This window comes from Marmota monax, unplaced genomic scaffold (assembly GCF_021218885.2).
Source record: "Marmota monax isolate L192 unplaced genomic scaffold, Marmota_monax_Labrador192_F-V1.1 WCK01_AAM20220418_F8-fsc00134, whole genome shotgun sequence".
Lineage (NCBI taxonomy): Eukaryota > Metazoa > Chordata > Mammalia > Rodentia > Sciuridae > Marmota > Marmota monax.
Window position 1 is genome coordinate 679,153 of NW_026692281.1, and position 23,240 is coordinate 702,392.

At 37.0% G+C, this 23,240-nt stretch overlaps 1 protein-coding gene across 2 annotated transcripts in view; it reads left to right on the top strand.

Moving 5' to 3' along the window:
* Positions 1 to 23,240, top strand: part of Ophn1 (oligophrenin 1) — a 374,656-nt gene that overhangs the window by 186,013 nt on the left and 165,403 nt on the right. For both annotated transcript variants that reach the window (XM_046440297.2, XM_046440286.2), the window contains exons 10-15: positions 1 to 101; positions 4,326 to 4,417; positions 9,230 to 9,308; positions 11,763 to 11,796; positions 12,338 to 12,400; positions 13,549 to 13,623. In XM_046440297.2, coding sequence (XP_046296253.1) covers positions 1 to 101; positions 4,326 to 4,417; positions 9,230 to 9,308; positions 11,763 to 11,796; positions 12,338 to 12,400; positions 13,549 to 13,623 — 444 coding nt within the window. The remainder of the gene's footprint in view (positions 102 to 4,325; positions 4,418 to 9,229; positions 9,309 to 11,762; positions 11,797 to 12,337; positions 12,401 to 13,548; positions 13,624 to 23,240) is intronic.

Sequence of the window (23,240 nt, forward strand, 5' to 3'; positions counted from 1 at the left end):
GGGCCTTGGGAATATCCTGGGTGAAATACTACTGCCGTTATGAGAAAGAGACTAAAACACTCACCATGATACCTATGGAACAAAAGCCAGGTGCTAAGCAGGTTGGTTCTTTTTTGTGCCATATTTTTTGAGATGCATCTGTGACTACAGCTCAGGAAATAATATATATGGACTTAGTGTCACATAATCAAGTCTATTATAGTCATGTGAATTTATCCTCTATGTATTCTCCCTGGCCTGAGTTTACATTGGGCCACATATCATTCAGTTCAGTAAAAAGAAAAATAAAAAAACTAAATAAGTAAACAAACAAACAAATAAATAAATTACTCAATTAATTTAATTAACTTCAGCAGGCATTCTGAAAGTGTCTGTTCTGTTTCAGTCTATTAGTATTACAAATGCCTGTTAGTTGTACAGAGAAAATATGCAAAACTAGATATGCATTGCTTTTAAGAAGGCTTTACTACTGGATTGTTTATTTTCTACAATTTTTATAGGTACATTTTAGTTGTACACAATGATGGGATTTGTTACATATTTATACATACACATGATGTAATGTTATAATTTGGTCAATATCGCTTTCTGCATCCCACCTCTTGGACCCTTCTTTGTACTGATCTCCCTTAGATTTTCATGAGAACTGTCCCCACTTCCAGGATTCTTTTAAGTAGCAATCTTAAAAATATGAATCAACTTCCAGAATTGATTTTTAAGAGGAGTATGTCTGTTGCCTACAGTTGAAAAAAACCCTAAATCTGCATTCTATGTAATATCAAGTTTTATGTAATATCTCTTCTTCTGCCTTTCGAATCTTTTCCCACTGCCTCAAAATGATAAGATCAATTTAAAACACTGAGAAGAGAGTTTACTTACCTGCAAGGACCTGATGTTTTTTATACATCACATCCACAAACACACCGTGGATGTTTCTCAAGCTGATTTTCAATACAATTGTTCATATTTTAAAGTAGTTTAATATGTCAATTTCCTCTCTAAATTGCTTATATAATGGTCTTGGTGCATGATTTTTTCTTGCTGATAAATGTTTTTAATTTAACTGTCTCCGCCCAAAATCTCATAATTAATTAAAATCACAAAAAGTAAGCTTTTGATAGGAAAACAGTTGGAAAAGTGCTGAAACTGATAGATTTATACATATTCAGGTATGGAAGGTTTAATAATACAACATATGAAAAGAAGGGGAAATATTTAATAAGCTTGTAGTCATGGCATCATTTTTGTTCTTCACTGAGAAATGAGATTATTAGTGCTTGATTTTTAAGTATTTTCAAACTGTTGGAAGCATGTTAATAATCACTTGTCAGCATTGAAAATAGTGCAAGAAGACCCAATTAAGGTGGGCAAGAATTTTCTATGGAAGATCTCTCTTGTGAGACTTGTTCATATAAGATGAGACAGGTCTGGAATTTTGGTTGAAAACTGCTTCCTCCCATTCCACTATATTCTTTAACCATAGTATTTGTCACTTTGCCTTGAATATGGTTTGGAGATGTGATTGAACTCTGGGGACATGTACCAAACCTAATTTCTAGAATCCTCTCCCGTTCCACCATTCATGCTACTATTCTTGCATTTGGTCATTCATGACTTCTAACCAATCTTCAGTTTCTAGCCTGACAATTGTTGAAGTGTCTTTCAGCATAGTTCCACTAAATTCATGTCATGTTGCAGCACAGAATTTGTTCCAAGTCAGTATTTGACTGGCAAGTGCTTATGAGCAACCTGGCCTACAGTCTTTTATTTTTCTACACATTATTTTCCAAATCCTGGATATTCAAACTCCTTTTATAGATAGCATTATCATTTAGGCCTTTTATTTCCTTCTTGAATGTACATATTGCAAAGCCTAAGATAGATTTAACAGACTCCACTTTCATTTCCTCCTGGGCAGATGCGAGTAAGCCCCCCTAGTTTTTGTTTCCCTCTTCCCTTTTCATTGAATGGCTTCTTATAAAACCGCAATAGTGTCAGCATAAACTGTTTTAGTGAGGGATTCTTTCTGGAATGCAAAGAGGAACTCAGTTTCTCATTTAGAAGGTGGGGGTATGGGGCATAAGAGTAGTTAGTTCAATTTCCTCAAATTGGAGTTGGAAATGATTTCCTCTTGCTAATTCTCCGGTATAGTTCCTGGTACTTCTTTGTTTTTGAAATGTAAATAATAGAGGTAAATGATGCTCTAATAATAATAGTACCAAAATAACACTTTCTTGAATACTTGCTGTGTGCCAAACACTGAGCTACACATGTTCTGTTCTGTGCCTCATATACTCTCTCAGCAACACTGTGGAATAGGTATTCTTTTTCCAATTTGGAGATGGAGGAATTGGCCTTTGTTCTGATCATAACACTTACTAGTGTCTTCTGCATCTCAGCCCATCAACTCTCATTTGTGTTGTACCATTGACTTTACTGATCACCTTCCAAATAATATTTTATTGTATCCCCTCTCTTCCAACGTAGAAGAAATAAATACTACATATGGAGTCTTAAAACTGGGTTTAAATCCTGGCTTTGTGATCTACTTTTTTGATCTTGTCTAAAGTATTTCTCAGTCTCAGTTTCTTTATCAGAAGAGTGACAAAGACAATAATTTAGCTCATAAACATTTATTGAGCACTAACTATTTGTTAGGAGCTAGCGATAGAAAGAGGAATAAGACAATGCCCATGTCCTTGAGGAGTTCTCATTCAAGTGGGAGTATTAGACATAAAAACAGGAAAGTTTGATATAAAGTGCAAAGCATGGGGTGGGCAATGTATGGGGTTGGGGGAAAGACTTTGGAGGAAATTAAAACGGAAATGCAGTTTGTACTAAGTAAGAGCTTAGTCAGGCAAAAACAGACAAAATGATTTTGGGTGGAGACAACAATATATGTAAAATTGTAGAGTCATGAAAAAAACATGATATGCATGTGAATGAGTATTTTGGCACTGATGGGACAAACTTGTGGGGGGAGGCCAAAGTAGTGGGCAGGATATAGGCCCCTCACTGCAATGCTATTGAAGCTAATGTAGTTGAGAGTTTAAAGAGGGAGGGTGAGTGCATGAGTCTTTCACTCATCTTGAAAGACTAATAGGTAGCATCCCAAGTATTGGAATAAGGAAGACATATTGGATTTAGAGTTGAGGGTTTATAGTACAGGAACAGCAAAAAGTATTGACCTTCAAGGGGTTGAGTGTGCAGTGAGAGAGATGGATTTGATGATTAGACATATGGGCTGGTTTGGATGGCATGTTGCATAGGCACAAATCTGGTACTTGGGCAATGTTCCTGAATTTGAGATAGCAAATATTGCCATTTAATAGATTGTGAAATTGAGACTCAGAGAGGGAAAATAATTCACCCAGGGTCACATAGCTCGCAAATGGCATAATTGAGATAAGACTCTAGGTCTTAGATTCCTAATTTTTTGCTATTTCCACTATATTAACTTAGGTTTCTTCAAGTAAGCCATTTTACTTCTCTGAACTTCACTTCTCTCAGATAGTTGTGGTGAAGAAAGCTGGTTTTAAACTACCAGCATAATATGGGACATTGTAGATAATAAATGTTACTTCTGTTTTCTGTACCACACACACACTGTCTGTGTTGAAATGATTGAGGGAAACTGAAAAACATAGGACAGGGAAGATTTAGTCTGTAGACATAGTGGGTTTTAGTGGCTTAAAATCCCACAGACTAAGGTGAGCCACACTGTTCTGTACATGTGGAACATCAAATGCCACCTCAACAAATACATAAATTTGAGTTTTTCTCCGACTCATCCTATTATTGAAGAGGTTACTTTTATGATTCCTGTCATCCTCAAGAGCCTGGGGTAGGGACCAGAAATGTTTGTCCTCCCTCTTTCATCTGCCACTTTAATGAAGTTTTTTGCTCAACTTTCTCTCTGGCATTCTAAGGATGGTTTCAAAAGCCACTTACCTTGTTACAGCCTCCTGACACAGAGGTCTCATGAAATTTTTATTTTGTATACTTAATGCTATTTAGATAATCCATTTCTCCTACACTGCCCTTGGGTGATGTATATTGAGCTTCCTATTTAATCCACTATGCTTGGGAAAGAGTGCTTGCCTGCCCTGAGCAATTTCTCATCTCAGCCATGCATTTGTGGAGCAGGGAGAAACCATCTGCCATCTTGCTGCAAGTACTGTTCAAAGGGACAGGGTTTTCAGTGAGTCTATACATGGCTCCTGCTGCCTTCACAGATGCCTTCCAAATGACACCAAGGAAGCTGCAGGGGGAAGAAGTTCCTGTGTATTTTTTTAAATTACATGTTAATCCTTCTGTCATATCAGGGACCCTTGGATTTAACCCTGAAATACTGCGTGAGAAGGAAGACAGAGTCTATTGACAAGAGGTTCTGTTTTGATATAGAAACTAATGAAAGGTAAGTTATGCTGATGAATTGGCAATGTTGCCATGTGCCAGATGCTGAGCCTGGGGAGGTCTTTTATTTTTCCTCTGTCATCTCTTGATGCAAATGAGCAAGTGTATTAAAACAGAGTTTCATGCTGGCTTTTCAGTCTGCCTTTCACAGAGATCCCTGTTTGATCAGCCCACAGCTGGTTTTCTCTGTACATGCTTCAGGCACATTTGCCTCACCTGTTTTGGGCAAAAAAAAAAAAAAAAAAAAAAAATTCACTCCTAGGTTTTAATTTGCTGTCACACGTGTGAAAGTTCCATCTTTGGTGATGCTTCAAAAAGGATAGGATGACAAGTTTGATCTCTTAAAAATCTCTCAATATAATAAAAATGAGTGAATTGACACACATCTTTGAAGGAAGGCAGATGGGGTGGAGGGTGGAGGTACCATGGGGAGTCTTGTTGCCCACTTGGTGCAAAAATGTTGTAGACTTTCTCTATTTTGCAGTTATTTATGTCAACTGGAATAGTTTATCATGTCAGCTTTGCTTGCAAGACATGGCATACAAATTTGAGACTTTGGTTCCAATATTTTTCTCCAATTGTCTTCTTTTTTCTTCCCTGAATCTGAACCATTTTATTGGAGGAGAATTTAACCTTTCAATTTTAAAATTAAAGTATTTCACATTATTTTGGAAAAAGGCCTGCTTTGGGAGGCTGATCAAAAATTTGACTGAATAAACATGTTTGTACATTTTATTTTAATCTGCTATCTGAGTAATAGAGTATAGACTCTATAGAGTCCCTGGTCTGTAGAGTAGAATCTAGAAAAAAATGTTCAGTTTGCTAGAAAGGACCTTGATGGGTGAATTATAATATATGAACAAAAATAGTGACTGGAATCATAAAGATTAGACTAAGATGTGAGGGCACTTTTCTTTCCCAGGAATAAGTAACTACTAGTCTATTTCCCTATTTGAAAATTGGGATGTTAATATGGGACTCTCAGAATTTTGATTTGTGTATCTATATGACTTCTTTGTTAAAAATAGTATTACTATGATAGTAAATGTAGTTACCAGTAACCATGAGACTGTCACTTATTTTCCTGACAGTGTCAAGCCTAGTTAGAAGGGAAAAATTATTGCAGGTTCTTGTTTCCCCTTATGAACCTATAGTGTCTTTGGTTATGTTGCAGCAAGGTGCTTAGTGTTAAAATTTTCCATGTCTAGTTCCATTCTGATTCCATTTTTAGTTTAAATTTATAAGCTAAACTAATTAGAACAAATTTTAAAAAGAAAAAAAAAATCACAAGCTACATGCAAAGAGTTTCCCTGACAAAAAGCAGTTTTGCTTTGGCCCTGAGATTAGAGGCTGAGACCAAATTTATTTTATATTTCTTGTACCTTGTGTTATGCATAGCTCATGATAAGTAATACATTTGGTGTTTATTTTTAAATATCCTTTCCCTTCCCCAGAATGCTAAGGAATTTTGAGACTAGATCCCAGGAATTGAAATTCTGATGAGTCTGTCATATTCGTTTCCATATATTGTATACTTTAAAAAAATCCCTCATTTAGTCCCTTAAACGTAAGTTATGGATGAGAAGACTGAGACCCCCAAAATTTAACTAATATTTAACTTAAATATTAAGTATTTAAGTTGCCCAACCAAAGCCGTATGATAAATGGAGAGGCTGACCTCAGTCCCTGGTCTGTCAGTACCTGCAGCCCATGCCCTTTTTTATTTTGTGCCATTATCTTTCATAAACGGAATGAACATGCTGTGAAATATAGAGTGTTAGAGATAATAATGAATAGGTGATGAGGACCTCTCTGCAAGTGAAATTTTCTAAGGTGTATGGCATCTCCTTTCCTAGGTACTTAATCCCATGTAAGGAATGGAGTTATGCTTTTTAGCAGGCATCATATATCTCTGCTCATATTCCCTGAAGAACAGAGAAAAGTGTTCTTTGAGTCTCACTTTCTTTCCTATCTTTCCCTTCCCTTTCCTTTCCATTTTCCTTTCTTTCTACTGAGAATTGAACCCAGGGATACTCTACCACTGAGCTACATCCCCAGCCTTTTTTTTTCTTTTTTCTTTTGAGATAGGATATCACTAAGTTGTGAGGCTAGCCTCGGATTTGTGATCCTCCTGCCTCAGCCTCTTGAATCACTGAGATTACAGGTGTGTGCCACTGTGCCCAGAAAGTTCCTTTTGTTATTTCAGGAAAAGAGGGTAAACTTTTAAAATTTGAGTGTTATATTTTTTTACCAGTTTTTGGAAGCCCAAGCTCATAGCACATCAGACTGTCTTAATCATAACAACAATAGTAACTGCTAACTTTTGCCAAGTATTTACTATGTGCCAGGAACTGTTCTCAGCCATTTAAGTGCACAATTACCTTTATTTCTCACTGCAGTCACACGAGATAGGGGCTGCTTTTATCCTCTGCTCACAAAGAAAGCCAGGGGGATGAAAAATTTAAGCAACTTGGGTTACACAGCTACTCAAAAGGTAGAGTCTGGGGTTCTGTTGCTGAATGTCATACATGCCTTTTGGTTCCAGATGGAAGGGCTGAAATTATAAAGGTAATTAGTGGAGGAGTGTCAGTTATAACTTAGTACTTTTTATACTTTGTCATTCTGTTTGTAGTAATATTGTTCTTTAAATTCTTCTTTGAGTCACATCCAATAATCTCCAAATGTTTCCTCTCTATAAGGTCAAGAGAGGACAAATAATGACTTTTCAACTTCCCCAGTAGGGATTCTGAAATCCAGGAGGGCTCTAAAAGCATATCTATTCTGCAGTGTTTGCTTTTATGTGTGATGTTCATTTGCTTGTTTTCCTTCCTTTTGACTTTGGATTTCAGATGAATAGTTATCTTTACAAAGAGCATTACACTTTTGAGCCCCACAAGATATATCCAAAAGATGGGTGTTTCTTAGAGAGAGGTGAACTCAGAAGAATTCTGTATATAGAACCAAGTTCTGGTGTTCAGTTGATTCTGCATTAAAGGCCACTTGGCTTTCCATTTAAGGGGTATTTTAATGAAGTAAGAAATGGAAGGGTAGGTAGAACAGGAATCCCATGATATCAGCACTGGAAAGGAACTCCCTGCTCATGTGTTCTAAAACCCTTTACAGATAAAGAAACAAAGGTCCAGAGAGGCCAAATGACTTGTCCAGGGTCTCTTGTCATTGTTCTTATGATTCTTTTCCTCTGAGAGAAATCTCATCTGATCATAGAAGAAGTGAGAGGAACCAAGAGAGAGATTAGAAGCTGACTTTATGTCTACAATAGGATGGTCAATCCCAATTTCCAATTTGGTCATGAAGGTTAAAAAAAATCATAAAGAATATACAAACCTGAGGTATCTCTGGGTATAGGTAATGTCTCAGTCTATTCATGCTGCTATAACAAAATACTGGAGACTGGATAATATACACAACAGAAATTTGTTTCTCACAATACTAGAAGCCGAAGTGCAAGATGAAATTGCTGGCAGGTTGGTGAGGGCCAAACCTCTGCTTCTAAGATGGCATCTTTTTTCTGCATTTTCTGTTGAGAACAATTATTGTGTTCTTACAAGGCAAAATGAAGGGAATGGAAGGAATTCATTCCATGAAGCCTTCTATGAGGCTCCTAATCCCATCCTTGAGGGTATATACCTCCTCTTGGGCCCACCTGTTAATATTGTCACATGGGTGATTACTTTTCAACATATGTATTGGGAAGATATTCAGATCATAGCAGTTAGCAAGTAAATAGAATATAATTGAGTTTGAAACCAACTGCCATGTAGGAGAGGCTTTATAGTGTAGTGGTTAAGAATATGGCTATTGGACCATACTTTCTGTGTTTAAACCTTTCTCTACCACTTATATGCTTTGTGATTTTGGATAGCTTCTGTGGGCTTCACTTTCCCTTTCCATGAACTAGAGATGATGAGTGTAGTAACTGCAGGATGGACTGGATGAATTAAATGAGTTCGTGCATGTAAAATACTTAGAATAGAATCTGGCACCTAGTAAGCATTCGAGAAATATTAATTGTTGTTATTCGTCATAATAAGATTGCTTCTCAGCCAAAAGGCCTCCCCCCGTGTAGCTTAGCCAGTCTGCCTGTTGCTGAAATCTTTCAAACTGAAAATGTTTCTTGGACATCTAAGGTGGTAGAAGGAGCAAAGTTCTTTTTCTGACGTGAAATGTGGCGAATGTGCCTGTGGTGTACATACTCACCCCTCAGAGTGTAGACCAAGTGACTGACTTCCAAAGAGGCACAAAGAGCTTTACTTTGCCTGAAGCACAACCGGGTCATTTTACATGGGTATTATGGTGAGGTATCTCAATATCTGCCTTCCTGTTTCTTTGCTCAACCCTGTCATGGAATCACCAAGATACCACCAAGATACCACCTCCCTCAGGGTCCTGAGAGTTACTGTTGTCTAACATTCCATTATTGTTCTAGTAAAAGAGCTTTTTCAGCTGGGTGCAGTGGTGGTGTACATCTATAATACAAGCTACTGGGGGAGTCTGAGGCAGGAGGATTACAAGTTCGAGGACAACCTGGGCAACTTAAACCATGTACAAAATAAACATTTTTAAAAGGGCTGGAGATGTAGTTCAGTGGTGGAGTGCCCCTGAGTTCAGTCCCAAATACAGATAAATAAGTAAATAAATAAACAAACAAACAAACTACTTTTTGAAAACTTAGAATTCTGTAGGACCATGGCTTGCCAATGGGACACTTCCCAGGGAAGTGAGGGAACCTAGATCACAAGACTCCATTCCCTTGGGCAAATATCTGCTTTAAACTTGTCATTTTTCCCCTCAGACCAGGTACCATCACTCTGCAGGCTCTTTCAGAAGCTAACAGAAGGCTATGGATGGAAGCTATGGATGGGAAAGAACCTGTAAGTTGCCTCAGATACTAGGAAAACCTCAGCAACGTAGTCCAATGTATGAGTGCCCTCTAGTGGAGTTGGTGGGTCTAAGACAATTAATTCATATTGAAAACATTAGAGCTGGAAGGAATTATAACTTGCACATCTCTTGTTTAATAAGTAAAGCAGCTTGAATTCCAGAGGGGGCTAGGATCACCTTCTGAGAAGGCATCAAAGCTCCCTGCTCTAACGTTAGACTATATAGCTATCTATGCCCATAAGACCTTAAGAAAGGGTATTAAGCTTTTTTTTCCAAATTATATTATTAATATGTGTTCATAGAAAAGAATAGAAATAATTGTTATGGCTGTAAATAAGCATTTATTAATCACTTATTCAAAACAATTTTTATTCTTCCTTTTTCACCCCTAGCTCAGCATATTCTCTTTCAAGGTTCAACTACTGCAGGAGATAGAGTTGTCATCCTGTATCCCAGTATACTCCATTTAGAACACAGTTAGGCAGGTGAACAAGTGATCTCTTAAAGTGCATGTATTTTCCTAAAAAGACCAATATGAGAAGTCAGAAATCACTGAAGTGCATTCTCTTTTCAGTCTCTTTCTAGTAGATTTCTTTTGGTAGCATATATGAAATAAATTATATCAGCCTCCTAACATTTGAATCACAAAAGCATGGATTTGGGTCCTGGTTCTATGATTAAATTGTTGTGACCTTGGGTGAGTTATTTTACCTCTCTGACACTCAGTTTTCTTTTCTTCACTAAAATGACTTTAATATATTTAATAACTTTCATTCACAGGGTTGCTTTGAAAAATCAAATGAAAACTTTTCTGTAAACTCTTATGCATTACACTCATTTTCATTGCTTCTCATGGATCTGAAGGATAGGCGTAAAGCTACTGAAATTCAAAAACATTTGTATACAGTCTAGAATCCTTGCTTTATTTCAGCCAAAAACAAACCACAAAGGGAAATGCATTTCAGGTTTTTCTTTCTTTGTGTCCTCAGTGCCCTGGTGAGTAAGATGAGTAACCAGATTCCAGGTTGCATTTATTGTAATCCAGCAGGTAGCAGGAGAGAAGTATTGCTATGAGGACTGCCATCCAGGATGTAGGCCAGGGCCTGTCATCCTTCCAGTCATCTCCTGAAACCTGATGCCTGTGAAGTTTCTTGAGGAAGATGATAGGTGGTCAGCTAAGCACTAGAATTTATCTCTTAATTTTCTCACCTGCACTTGTTCTTCCTTTAGGTTTTTAAAGATGGAAGGATACAGGCAATCCTTTGCAGAGAATGGTGTTTGAACATGGGCCCACTGAATATGAATCCTCACCTAACTTGATCATGGCAGACTTTTCATATATGTCTTGTTTATTAAAGCAGCCTGAAAGGCTGGTCAGCTCTGAAATCTCTCTCAGTGTATTATCCGTAGGTATATACAACATATGCAGAAAAGTTTCTTTTGAAAGAAGAGGCTGTTAAAGAGGCCTCTAACAGATGACCTGTAAAGGGCTTATTTCCTGCAGCCTCACATTGCTAATACTGTTGCTACTTGACTAAACATCCCAAGCCACTGATCTTACACATGATGTGCATCACTTTGATTAGAGCATCAAGGATCAGGGCTTGAGAGAACATCTATTCCAATCCTGATCACTTTACTGATAGAAATTTCGAAATCTAGAGAATGTAAAGGGCATGCTAAAGATGTCCTAATGAGGTAGCAGTGGAACCAGTACTACCAAATTTCAAGAAGTAAGAACCTCCTTTCAGGGCTATTACATGGTTACCACAGTGTGTATTTCGAGACTTCTCAGGGGGGGCTGGGATTGTGCTAAGTCATAGAGCACTTGCCTAGCATATGTGAGGCACTGGACTGAATCCTTAGCACTGCATAAAAAAAATTCTAAAAAATAAAGGTATTGTGTCCATCTATAACTATCTATCTATCTATCTATCTATCTATCTATATCTATATCTATATATATATCTATATCTTTATATATCTATATATCTGTATATCTATATATCTCAGAGAAATCTTGGTAAAAACATGAATCTGTTTCAGATTGACTCTTGCCTTTCCAAAGAGAAAAATCCATTAACTAGTCTTGGGGATGGAGTTTGGTATTGAAAAAAATCATTTAAATTTTAGCATTAATGGCCATTACCCAGACATCCATGAAAAAAATCATTTCTTTTTTTCATGCTTTCTAGCTCCGTCATAAAAATGCTCTAAGCTTTATATAAAGTAAATGTCTAAGATGGATTGACTACTGCTTCAGTTACAGTAATGAAATCTGGCACAATTTTCAGGGATTGGGAAACTGTTTTCTCAGGATCTGGGCAAAGATGATTCTGTTTACCCACTTTCCTTTTTGTTCCAGCCCTGGAGTCAATATTTGCCCTGCTTACCTATAGTGATTCACAATAGCCATGGCTCTTTCTGTTTCTCTTCTTTTGTAGATCTACCACAGCCCCATAACGAAACAGGAAGAAAGTGAGTCATTCAAATTTCTGCTCTACTGACATTATAAACTGCAGGCTGTCCCAGTCATAGTGAATGCTGACATTAATGTTATGTACTAATGATGCAACACTGAATGTTGGATGCCTCTGTGTGAAATGAAATTCAGCTTTATTTTTAAAATCATCTGTTGATTGAACTAAGGAAATCAGTTCATTTAGCAAATGGTGGGGATAATAGTGGTGATGTGGAGAAACACATAATGTGTTTTTTGTTCTAGACACAAGATAGAAATCGTGTGTATTTTTGAGCTAACATTTCACATTTGAGGTCACTCATGCCTAAAGCAGACAAAATGCAATGGGCTCAATAAAAATATTTTGTGTTATAAGAGTTAAAACTCTTATTATATTATATTCCCCGAATAAAATGATCTTTCTATTTAAAGGTGATTGGAGATGAGCAAAAAACTCCTTAGTTGTCTTACTGTTGTCCCTTAGCATGATCATTGAATATCTGATAGGAGATGCCCATTGTAGTAGAATCTAACTCTGCTTTCCTTTGCTTGAAACAGTGGAGCTGAATGAAGTGGGGTTCAAGTTTGTTAGGAAGTGCATCAATATCATTGAGACTAAAGGTAAGATCTGAACCACAGTCTTGACATTGTTTAAATCTGGTCATTGTCATTTTATCCTGGCATTATTTCTCTAATGCAGTAATGGAATTATCTATTGGTCAGGACCCATCTTGGGAATGACAACTACTAATAAATTTATGCACTGGATACAATTTGCATAATTTCAACAAATTCTAAAAACAGTATCCAGACATATTTGCATAATTCGTAGTTTCTTGTTTTTAAGGCGAAATCACATCAAATGGTTTATAAGGTATTTTGAAATAGTATCTAGTACCATCAAGCAATGTTATGATGGTGGCATTGTAGATAAACAAGATTTCAATTTCTGCTATGATATAGATATAATCCCAGCAACTTGGAAGGTTGAAGCAGGAAGATCACAAGCTCCCTATATGTAGGGAGACCCTGTCATATAATATGAAATCCAAAGAGTTGGGGATGTAGCTCAGTGGTAGAGAACCCCTGGATTCAAAAGAAAAGAAAAGGAAGGAAGGAAAGAAAGAAATAAAGAAGAAAGGAAATAAGAAAGGAAGGAGGGAAAAGAGAAAACAAAACAAAACAAAAAAACAAACAAAACAGCAACAATGGCAACAAAATATCATACTGGTTGAAAAACTGATGGGGCCAAGCTAAACTTAGGCACATGTGAAATTAACATGGTTTCTTGTTGATGATACTTGTTGGCTTTCCTCAGAAGATATTTAGAATGTAAGTTGGTGTAGAATATGAACCAAGCCTCTTTAAACTTTGAAATGTTGCTTCAGTTTTTTTCTCACTGCAGAGAATGATCTTTTGCTTCTTATCCGCCATACTCCAACCTCTCCTCCTTTATAACGCTGCTTGGGAGCAATGTGAGGGTTGATATTTCCTCATTGTTCAGTTGAACCCTAACTTCTTTGCAATGCAGTAACACCATTCTCACCTATCTGCTGCCACTCACCTAAGCATGTGCTTCTATTTACTATGTGCTGTATTCTCTTGTCTTCAGATTAATGGGAAATTGGTACAGTGCAAATGAAAATATGGATGATTAGGAGGAGATGCTTCAGAACTGACTCTTGTGTACAAGTACAGAAAGGAAGTACTCAGGAGGAGTTGGAAGTTCTAATTCTATAAACAAAACTAACCTGATTTTCTTTTCCTAGGCATCAAGACAGAAGGCTTGTACCGCACTGTGGGCAGCAATATTCAGGTTCAGAAGCTGCTGAATGCCTTTTTTGGTAACAATTGTGTTTTCACAATTTTTATTGGAAGTAGTTGATATATTAAAGCAAACGTTATTGGAAGAGAAAGGAGACATTGTTAAGGAAGGTTGGAGAATGTATGTGTGTGTGTGTGTGTGTGTGTACGTATACATATATATACGTATATATACATATATACACACACACGTGTATATATATATATATATCAAAAAGTATACACACACACACACATATATATATATATATATATATCAAAAAGTATATATATATACTTAAAGTGTATATATATATATATATATATATATATATATATATATATATATATATATATTTTTGAGATGGTATCTCACTATGTTGCCCAGGCTGATCTCAAACTCCTGGGCTCAAGTTATCCTTTTGCCTCAGCCTTCTGACAAGCTGGGACTTATTGGCATGGGGCACTCCAACTAGCCCACAGAAGGTTTTGTTTTCTTTTGTTTTGTTTTTTGGTACCAGGGATTGAACCAGGGGTGCTTAACTGCTGAGCCACATCCCCAGCCCTTTCTTGTATTTTACTTACAGACAGGGTCTCGCTGAGTTGCTAAGTGTCTCGCTAATCTGTTGAGGCTGGCTTTGAACTCGCAATCCTCCTGCACCAGCCTCCAAATTGCTGGGATTACAGGCATGTGCCACCATGCCCAGCTCCACAGAATCATTTTTAAAATGTTTTATTTTTTATTTGTTCTAATTAATTATGCATTTTCAAACGTAAGATGTGTGCATATTTTGCTCACTGTGTGGAGAAAAAAGTACAGTCATATGTTGCTTGTGGGACTGCAAATTGGTGCAACCACTATGGAAAGCAGTATGGAGATTCTTCAGAAAACTTGGAATGGGACCACCATTAGATCCAGCTATCCCACTCCTTGGTTTATACCCAAAGAACTTAAAATCAGCACACTACAGTGATGTGGCCACTGTAGTGTTTATAGCAGCTCAATTCACAATAGGTAAACTATGGAACCAACCTAGGTGCCCTTCAATAGATGAATGGATAAAGAAAATGTGGTATATATATTTGTTGGAGTAGTAATCGGCTTTAAAGAAAAATGAAATTATGGCCAGTAAATGGATGGAGTTGGAGAATATCATGCTAAGTGAAATAAGCAAAACCCCAAAAAACAAAGGCTAAATGTTTTCTTTGATATGCGGATGCCAATCCACAATAAGGGTGGGGTGCTAGGGAAGAATAGGGTTACTTTAGATTAGGTCAAGGGGAGTTTAAGGTGGGAGGGGTTTGGGGGTAGGAAGGAAGTAGAATGAATCAGACATTATTACCTTCTTTACATATATGACTGCATAACTGATGTGATTCTATAACATGTACAATCCGAAAAATGAGAAATTATACCCCAACTATGTATGATATATCAAAGTGCCTAAATGCATCATTCTACTGTCATATATAACTAATTAGAAACAATACAAAAATTGATAAAGAAAAAAATATTTTCAAAAGTGAAATATGTGCATATTTTGCTCACTGTGTCAGAGACAGTCTTAAAGAAATGATTGTCATCTCTCCTCCTTCTCATCCCATTTATTCCTCAAGTTGTTTGCAATTTGCCTTTTACCCTTGCCACTCCACAGGAACTCCCTGGCCATGCTTAGCAGGTATCCATACCTGTCAAACCCAGTGACTGCTCTTTAGTCTCTATTTTCCTTGATCTCCTTGTTGACCACTTCTTTCCTTTTAAAACTTTCTCCTTACTTAACTTCTGTGACACAGCACTGACCAGATTCTACCTTCTTGTAGTATTTCTTGTCAATGGCTCTTAATGGATCCTTTTCTTTTTCTTATCTTTTAAATCTTGTATGGGTATTTCCTAGTGTTCTTATTTCCTGTTACTTTTTCTTCTCTCTGTTTTCCTATTGATTGATTTTTATCCTTGTTCTGGGTCACATTTTCTTTATTTTAAATATATATCTACTTATCTTTATTAGATAATAGATATCATGACTTATGAAGTGTCTTGATTTTGTTGACATACTTAAATGAGCATTAAATTTTGTTTTGAAAGAAATTATTTGTAGATAAGCCTGATCATTCAAGGTTTCTTTTTAAGCTTTGTTAGGCCAGTCATAAAATATCATTTTCTTGCTGGTTTAGTCCTGCTAGTAAGGCCTTACTTCTTGTCTCTACTAATTAGAACCCAGGCAACTCCCAACTTTGTGAATTCTGACATTATATGTGTGTGTGTGTGTGTGTGTGTGTGTGTGTGTATAATTTTTGAGGGGGTTACCAGGGATTGAACTCAGGGGTACTTAACCACTGAGACACATCCAACCCTTTTTAATATTTTATTTAGAGACAGGGACTCACTGAGTTGCTTAGGGCCTTTCTAAGTTTCTGAGGCTGGCATTGAACTCACAATCCTCCTGCCTCAGCTTCCTGAGCCACTGGGATTACAGGCATATGCCACCATGCCTGACTAGTTTTCAGAATTGTTTAGCTTAAAATTTCCTGGTATTTTCCCCCAGCCTTTGGAGTTTCATCCTAGGCTTATTTTTCACTCATGACTTTGTATTCAACTACTGATTCAAGGGAACCTATAGGTAGGTTTTTGTGAGTTCTTTCTCTACATAGCACCCTCTACCCTTGTACTCTGGACATTCTAGCTGTATCAGCCTCCAGCAACTTTGATCTTAGTCTTTTCAATTGAATAACACTTCCATGCTCAGTTTGAGTTCTCACTCCCTTTGCTTTCCTCCACAACGTTCTTTCAGTTAGCAAGCTGTGGTGCTAATAAGACATATCTCGTTTGTTTTACTTTCCTCACAGTCATAGTCTTGTACTATCCCTTGTTGCTTCATAGATACTGTCTGATTTTCTAAATGTTCCACCAGGAGGGCAAGTTTGGGACCAGTCATTGTACCATGGCCAGGAGTGGAAATCCCTCTGTGTGGTTTGACTAGCACCTGTGTGCTGACAACTCCCCCGATCTCTATTTCAGATCATCATCTCATGAGTTCTAACTAATGTGTCTAGTTGCCCTTTGCATCTGAGATTCCCAACCATGGTTTCACCATGGTACATATCAGAATGATCATATTTATATAGCATGTCATCCTAATCATATCTATAAAGGACACTGAGGAAAATAGACATGAATGAAACAGTAAACCCTAAAAGATGAGGAATCAATGTTGGGATCACTGTAAAGGCTCTCTCTGCATAGATGTCCCATAGATATCTGCATTTGATATCTCCAAAACTAAACTCATAGTGCTCTTTTTGTGAGCGGTGGCAAGGTCAGTTTTCACAAAGTATCAGAGAACAAAATGAGTGTGGAAAACTGCAGTTTGGATAAAGCACATTTTTTTGGTCTTTTCTTTGATACATGGCTTATCTCTCACAACCATGCAGGGCCTGACTCCCTACCCTATTAGCATTTAAGGATGCTACAGTACGCAGTAATGGCAGGTGTGGTGATTTTGAATTACAGGTTACATCATTAGGTCTAAGTATCTGTTTTCCTTAATGATATTTTATTTCTTGATTTGAAAATTAAAATTGCCTTATTCGTGGCCAATTCACAACCCAACTAATTACCTAAAAGACACTTTTCATATGTAAAATAGCTGACAGGGTAGCTCAAGATATTGAGTCTCTGCAAAGTGATTGAAGTTAGATCAAATGTTTAGAATTCTGTTTCCATTACCACAACATTTTTCTACCTGATGCATAATAAGGTAAAAGAAAATGCTATGCCTGTCATCCTACTGATTCCCAAATAGGACAGAAACGATTCTCCCAAATTGCACATCAGTTCAATTTGAATCAGATATTTAAGAAAGTGGCAAGGTTAGCATATCTTATCTATTCAATATCATAACTGATAGGAATATTTGAAATATATTCCAGGAAGTGCTGGATATGATAAATCAGTGTTATTTTTCTTACTTAGGTATAAAACTAATTATCCCAGATCCTTTCCCTAAATCTAAGAATTTCTACATCTACTGATGATTATCATTCATTTCTTCTTTCATTCAGTCAACATTTTAGGATCAGGCTTTATACTTGGGGCTGTGTAGTAAGCAGTGAATACACTACCTACATTCCCAACTTTGTGGGACGCACATTCTACAGAGAAGGCTGTCTCTCAGCTAGCTCACATTTTCTAATCATAATTTCCTTTCTTCTATATACTTCTTCCTGTTTTGTCTTCTGGGGTTTCTTGCTGGGATCCTCAAAATTGTCTTGTCTACACCCCTCAATCTTTGTATTGCTTTTGTAATATATTCTCATGCCACTAGGGACTTGCTGCCTGAGTTGCATGGGGACCCAGCACAATTTATCCAGGAGGAAAAATATTCATTTCCTGTTGTGTGTCCACCACCTTTTACTGTCTTCTTTATCTCTCATGCTGTATGCCAATCTAAAGGACACTTTCAGCTATTAACTAAAACTACTCACTGTCTTCTTTCCCTGTGCCATCTCCTCTAATATATAACTATGGGATTTCCTCTATTGCTCACTAAAGGTTTTCTTCTTCTCCTACCTGAAAATTGGACTTTTTTTTGAATACTGGGGATTGAACCCATAGGTACTTAACCACTGAGCCACATTCCCAGCTTTTTTTTTTTTAAATTTTGAGACATAGTCATACTATGTTTCCGAAGCTGGGCTTGAACTAGCAATATTCCCACCTCTGGCTCCCAAATTGCTGAGATTAGAGGTGTGTACCATTCATCCAGCATTCAACTTTGATCAGCATATTTAAACATATTAAAGATAGCTGAAAGGAAAAATAGGAAATCTGACTCCCTAATAATAAGGTGTTTTTTTTTTTTTTTGGTACCAGAGATTGAACCCAGGGGTGCTTCACCACTTAGTCTCATTCCCAGCCCTTATTATTATTATTTTTATTATGACACAGGATCTCACTAAGTTGCTTAGGGCCTTGTTAAGTTGCTGAGGCTGGCCTCAAATTTGTAATTCTCCTGCCTCAGCCCCCAGAGTTGCTAGGATTACAGGTATGTGCCAGTATGCCTAGCAACATATTCAAACTGTATGAGTTCTTTGGAGGAGAAATACATAGTTCCCTAAAAAACAAAAGAAAAACATACCACACTTACGTTTAGGAGCTGCAGGACTTGAAATATATGCATTCATTTTGAAAGGGAATCTAATAGGATTTTTCACTTTCAATGAATATAAAAAACCTTTTACTTCTAAAGCTAGTACTTGTCTTTTATGTATGTATGTATACATATATGTCATCAATCAGTTTTTCATATAGGTTCAATGCATTAATCACAACTAAACTTACTACTATAGATGTTTCAATTATTATCACATCATGTTTGCTTTATTTACCCCATTCTTCTTTTTTCTTAGACTTATGTTCCAGCTCTCCTCATCTCATTAATTGATTCTCACAGTGTTTATTGAATGCCTTTTATATGCTAGACAATAGTGTTTATGGCTGCTATTTACCTTTGTTTTTTCCCCTCTCATCCTTCACATGTCTCCCTTGTTTCCTGTTCTGACACAATTATCCTGTGACTATTGATTCACTTCCATGAGATCTCTCCATTAGCACACACTGGAACTCTTCCAGATACAAGTAGCTAATCAATGTGATCAGAAATATAAGACCAGTCTTCCCTAGATTAAATACCTGCCATCTTGTAAATTACATTTGCAGAATTCCCAGGTACCTACAACATGCTCTAGAATTCCTCTGCCTATGCTTCTTAACTAGTTGCTAGCATCTCTAGGAATCTAATATTTAGCAGAGTGATTGATTCATAGGAAATAATCAATTTTGCGATGAGGATATGCATTAATTGTTGTTAATGATATCTCTAAGCCATAAAATTTATGGCAGTGCTGACCACAATGCAATCCAGCCATATTAATATATATTATATGTTACATATATTCATATATTTCCTAGGTATTCCCAATAATGGCACAAGTTATAATGGCTAATTACCTGTAGTAGGGTTCCATATACTTTTGCAAGCATAACCAAAGCAAAATTTAGAAACCAACAGAATTTATTTAATAAAAATTTTCAGTGAGTCTCATTATAGTATGAACATATATTCTAAATTGATATTATGGGTTGATGAGGCTATATGTATCTTCACTCAGAATTTTCAATTCCATAGTAGGTGTATCTACCAAATACTGTAGAATACCATAATGAGAACAAACAAAATCATGACTGGAAATATGAACTTCACAAGCAATGGACAAACTTAATAAAGATTACTATGCTTCAGAAATAAAGCATAGCAATAAATGTTTCACTCTTTTGTACTAAGTCCAGATTTTGAAAACATTGTTTGTGTTGCGCTTGGGACAGAACTCAGGGCCTCACTTTTACTAGGCAAGTGCTCCACCACTAAGCTACATCATCAACTCCCTTAAATACAATTTTTGTTGTTGTGTTGCACTTATCACATATATGTGTATTGATTTTTGTTGTGTATCTCTCATAGCAGAATGTTTATTTTTTTCTTAACAAAAGGAACTCTTCCATACATGGTCAGACATCATACTGTAGTACAAATTTCCTACCATAGGTATAGTGTCACAAAATACAACTGCTATGAATCTCTATAAACAGCATTAGTACTACCAAGTTATCTGAACTGATATGTAATTAATACTTAGGAATAACAGATAATAAAGAAGAAGTCAATAGTATTTTCATAGATGAAGCCAGAATTCTCAAAAATCTCTGAATCCCAATCAGAAGTAATTGTTTTATTTAACCTATGTAGCAAATAATGGACACAAGAAAACTGTTCCTCTTCCCTGTTAGAGGGCATCTCTTATTTGTTCTTCCTATTGCCTTATCATTCCCAGTGTGCTATCCCTTTACTTGATGGATATCCACTCCCATATTTCTTATAAGCTATTCTTACCTGGTTAGTTCAGTGTTTAACATTCTTTCCTCCCATTTATCTTCCTGATTCATTCTCTTTGAGACCTTGATGTGCTTTCCCTTTAGTGGGGAACTAGCCATCTCAGAAAAAGCAAAAAATAACAATGTCCTATCCAAAGTCAGACTATGTTTTGCCATGCCTCCATGTCTGTCTGCCTTGTAAATTTATCTATCAAATTTATGCTTAGATATTGTAGAGAAAGAAAAATATTTTTTCTGCAGCCTTAATGAGTTTTTACTTGGCATGGACCCCTGTAACAAAAGACAGATTAAGAGAAAAACAAATAGAAAATTAACACACACATACACATATCTTCATGATTAACTTTTGTTCTCTCTGGTAGATAGAGGGTATGGGATACCTTTTGTCTACAAATCTGTTGAGAGCCACAGCCAAAGGGGCCCCAGCAAACTTCCAGCTGCCAGCAAACTTCCAGCTGCTGGCTGATGATTGGCTCACAGCGGCCCCAGCAACATCTAGCTGATTGGCTCCTCTGCGGTGATGCTCATTGGACTGTTTCCCTGCCCTTTCAGACCACGGAGCTGCTCATTGGGGGACTTTATTGGCTCCGCCCACGTGACCCAGCCAATCGGCCTCAAGAGCAGGAGGATTGTGGGAGGTGGAGAGAAGCCTGTGTGGGAGAGAGAGGCTTGGGGAAAGCCGGTGGTGGCAGTTGAGGCTCTGAGGGTTTTTCCTGAGAGACTATTTTGTTTGTCGTGTGTGGTTCTAAAAATAAAGTTAGTTTCTTTTGACAAGTGGCTCCTGATTGTGCCCAGCCAGACTGCGGCACATAGTGGGAGGAGGGAGACCTTTCCTGCCTTCTGTCCTTCTTAATTGTCTTCAGTTCCACAATCCTTCACATTTTGGGGTGACATATTCTTATCTCCCATAACACTGTATCTTCTGAAGCCAAACCTATTTTACCCAAAACAGTTTATTACCTCATTTTCTCTAACAGTTCTGTAATTTGTACTGTTCAATTATTGTGAATTTCCTGCTGTGATACACTTATTTCTGGGTTTATCTGTTCTGCCTCACAGATCACCTTGAGGAGAAGGACTGTTTCTTAACCTTGATTGTGACTCATGTATATATGATCATATCTAGAATTTACAGAATCTTAACTTGGAAGAATTAGAATATTATACCTCATATTTTCCTTTGAAATTCCTAGAATGTCTGAAATTTGAGATACAAAATATTGCCACCCAATTATTTGAGTAATATTAAAAATTATAGGTAAGCAGAAGAAGTAGCAAAGCTTTTTGGACAGGGCTTATGTTTTCGACATCACTTCTGTCCTTTCAAGGAGGCTGCTAGGATAGTCCATTAGATAATCCATTGCAAAACATGAACTGGGTCTTAGTATATGTTTTGGATATCAACTACTTATACCTTTTAGATTTCTGAAAAAGCCAAAGGAAGATCCTATAGTTTCCCTTCCTTGTTTCTAACATGTTTGCTCCCCTGAGTCTTAGGCCAGAGGCCTGCCTCTGAGAATCCAACAAATCAGGTCTGACCACTTTTTCCAAAAACCAAACAGAAAAGGTAAAGGTGAAAAGTATGAAAGGAACTTTAATCAGTGTGGCTATTCTGAGAAGACAAGGGGATCCATGTCCTTCACCTTTTCTTCCAGAACCTGACAATAACCTTGAGATTTATAGAAAGAGCACTGAGGGCAAGGGTTTGGGGTTTGCCTATCTGGAGGCTTTCCATAGCTGCCAAAGAGTGTGATCTTTATCAGGTGTGGTCAGATCCATCATGATCTCAGGATTGGTGCGATGGGGACTTGTGGCATGAGAAAGTTGCTGTTGCCTGGTGGGTAGTTTGGATTCATCATAAATGTTTATTGATCATACCTGTTGTTCCTGGAATCCAAGGTGACTCAGAGCAAAGGAAACAGATGCAAAATGGTGTCAGATATGCCAAGCTTTTAATCCTGCTTTCAGCTACTCATTGAGCATGTGTAAGCAAAAGCAAAGAATCTACATCCTTATTATAGTTCTACCTTGTCTTTTTTCAGTTTCTCAATTTTGAGGGAATTATGGCTTTATAGGTTTCTTGATCCCGTGTAAAGCTAGTTTTTAAACAATTAATGAAGCTGATAATTGAAAAAGGTTATATGTTTAAGCCTAAATATAGTATCATTATAAATTATAAAGCAGAATACAAAAGGGAGTCAAATTCTGAAGATATTGAATTAAATAAACCAAGTAAATGATTCTTTCTCCTTTGAATAGCTCTGTGAGTATGGACTACTAAAACACATGTTTGGGATCAGAAAGATAGTTTTTTTTTCTTGGTTTCTATCTCAATAGATGGTCTTTGTCTAAGCTATGTTTTCCATCTTCTGTGTGGAAGTGCCTGGCGGAAGGACCTTGGTGTCAGGTGATCATGTATGAGAACTCCTTAGCCATACTTGTAAGCTTTACTGCCTTTTGGCAATACTGGTACAAGTTCATATCTCAAGTTACTTTTTTTTTTTAAAGAGAGAGAGAGAGAGAGAAATTTTTTAATATTTATTTTTCAGTTTTCGGCAGACACAACATCTTTATTTTATTTTTATGTGGTGCTGAGGATTAAACCCAGTGCCCCGTGCATGCCAAGCAAGCACGTTACCGCTTGAGCCACCTGCCCAGCTCCTCAAGTTACTTTTAAAAGGCTCACTGTCTTTCCCTTTTTAATTT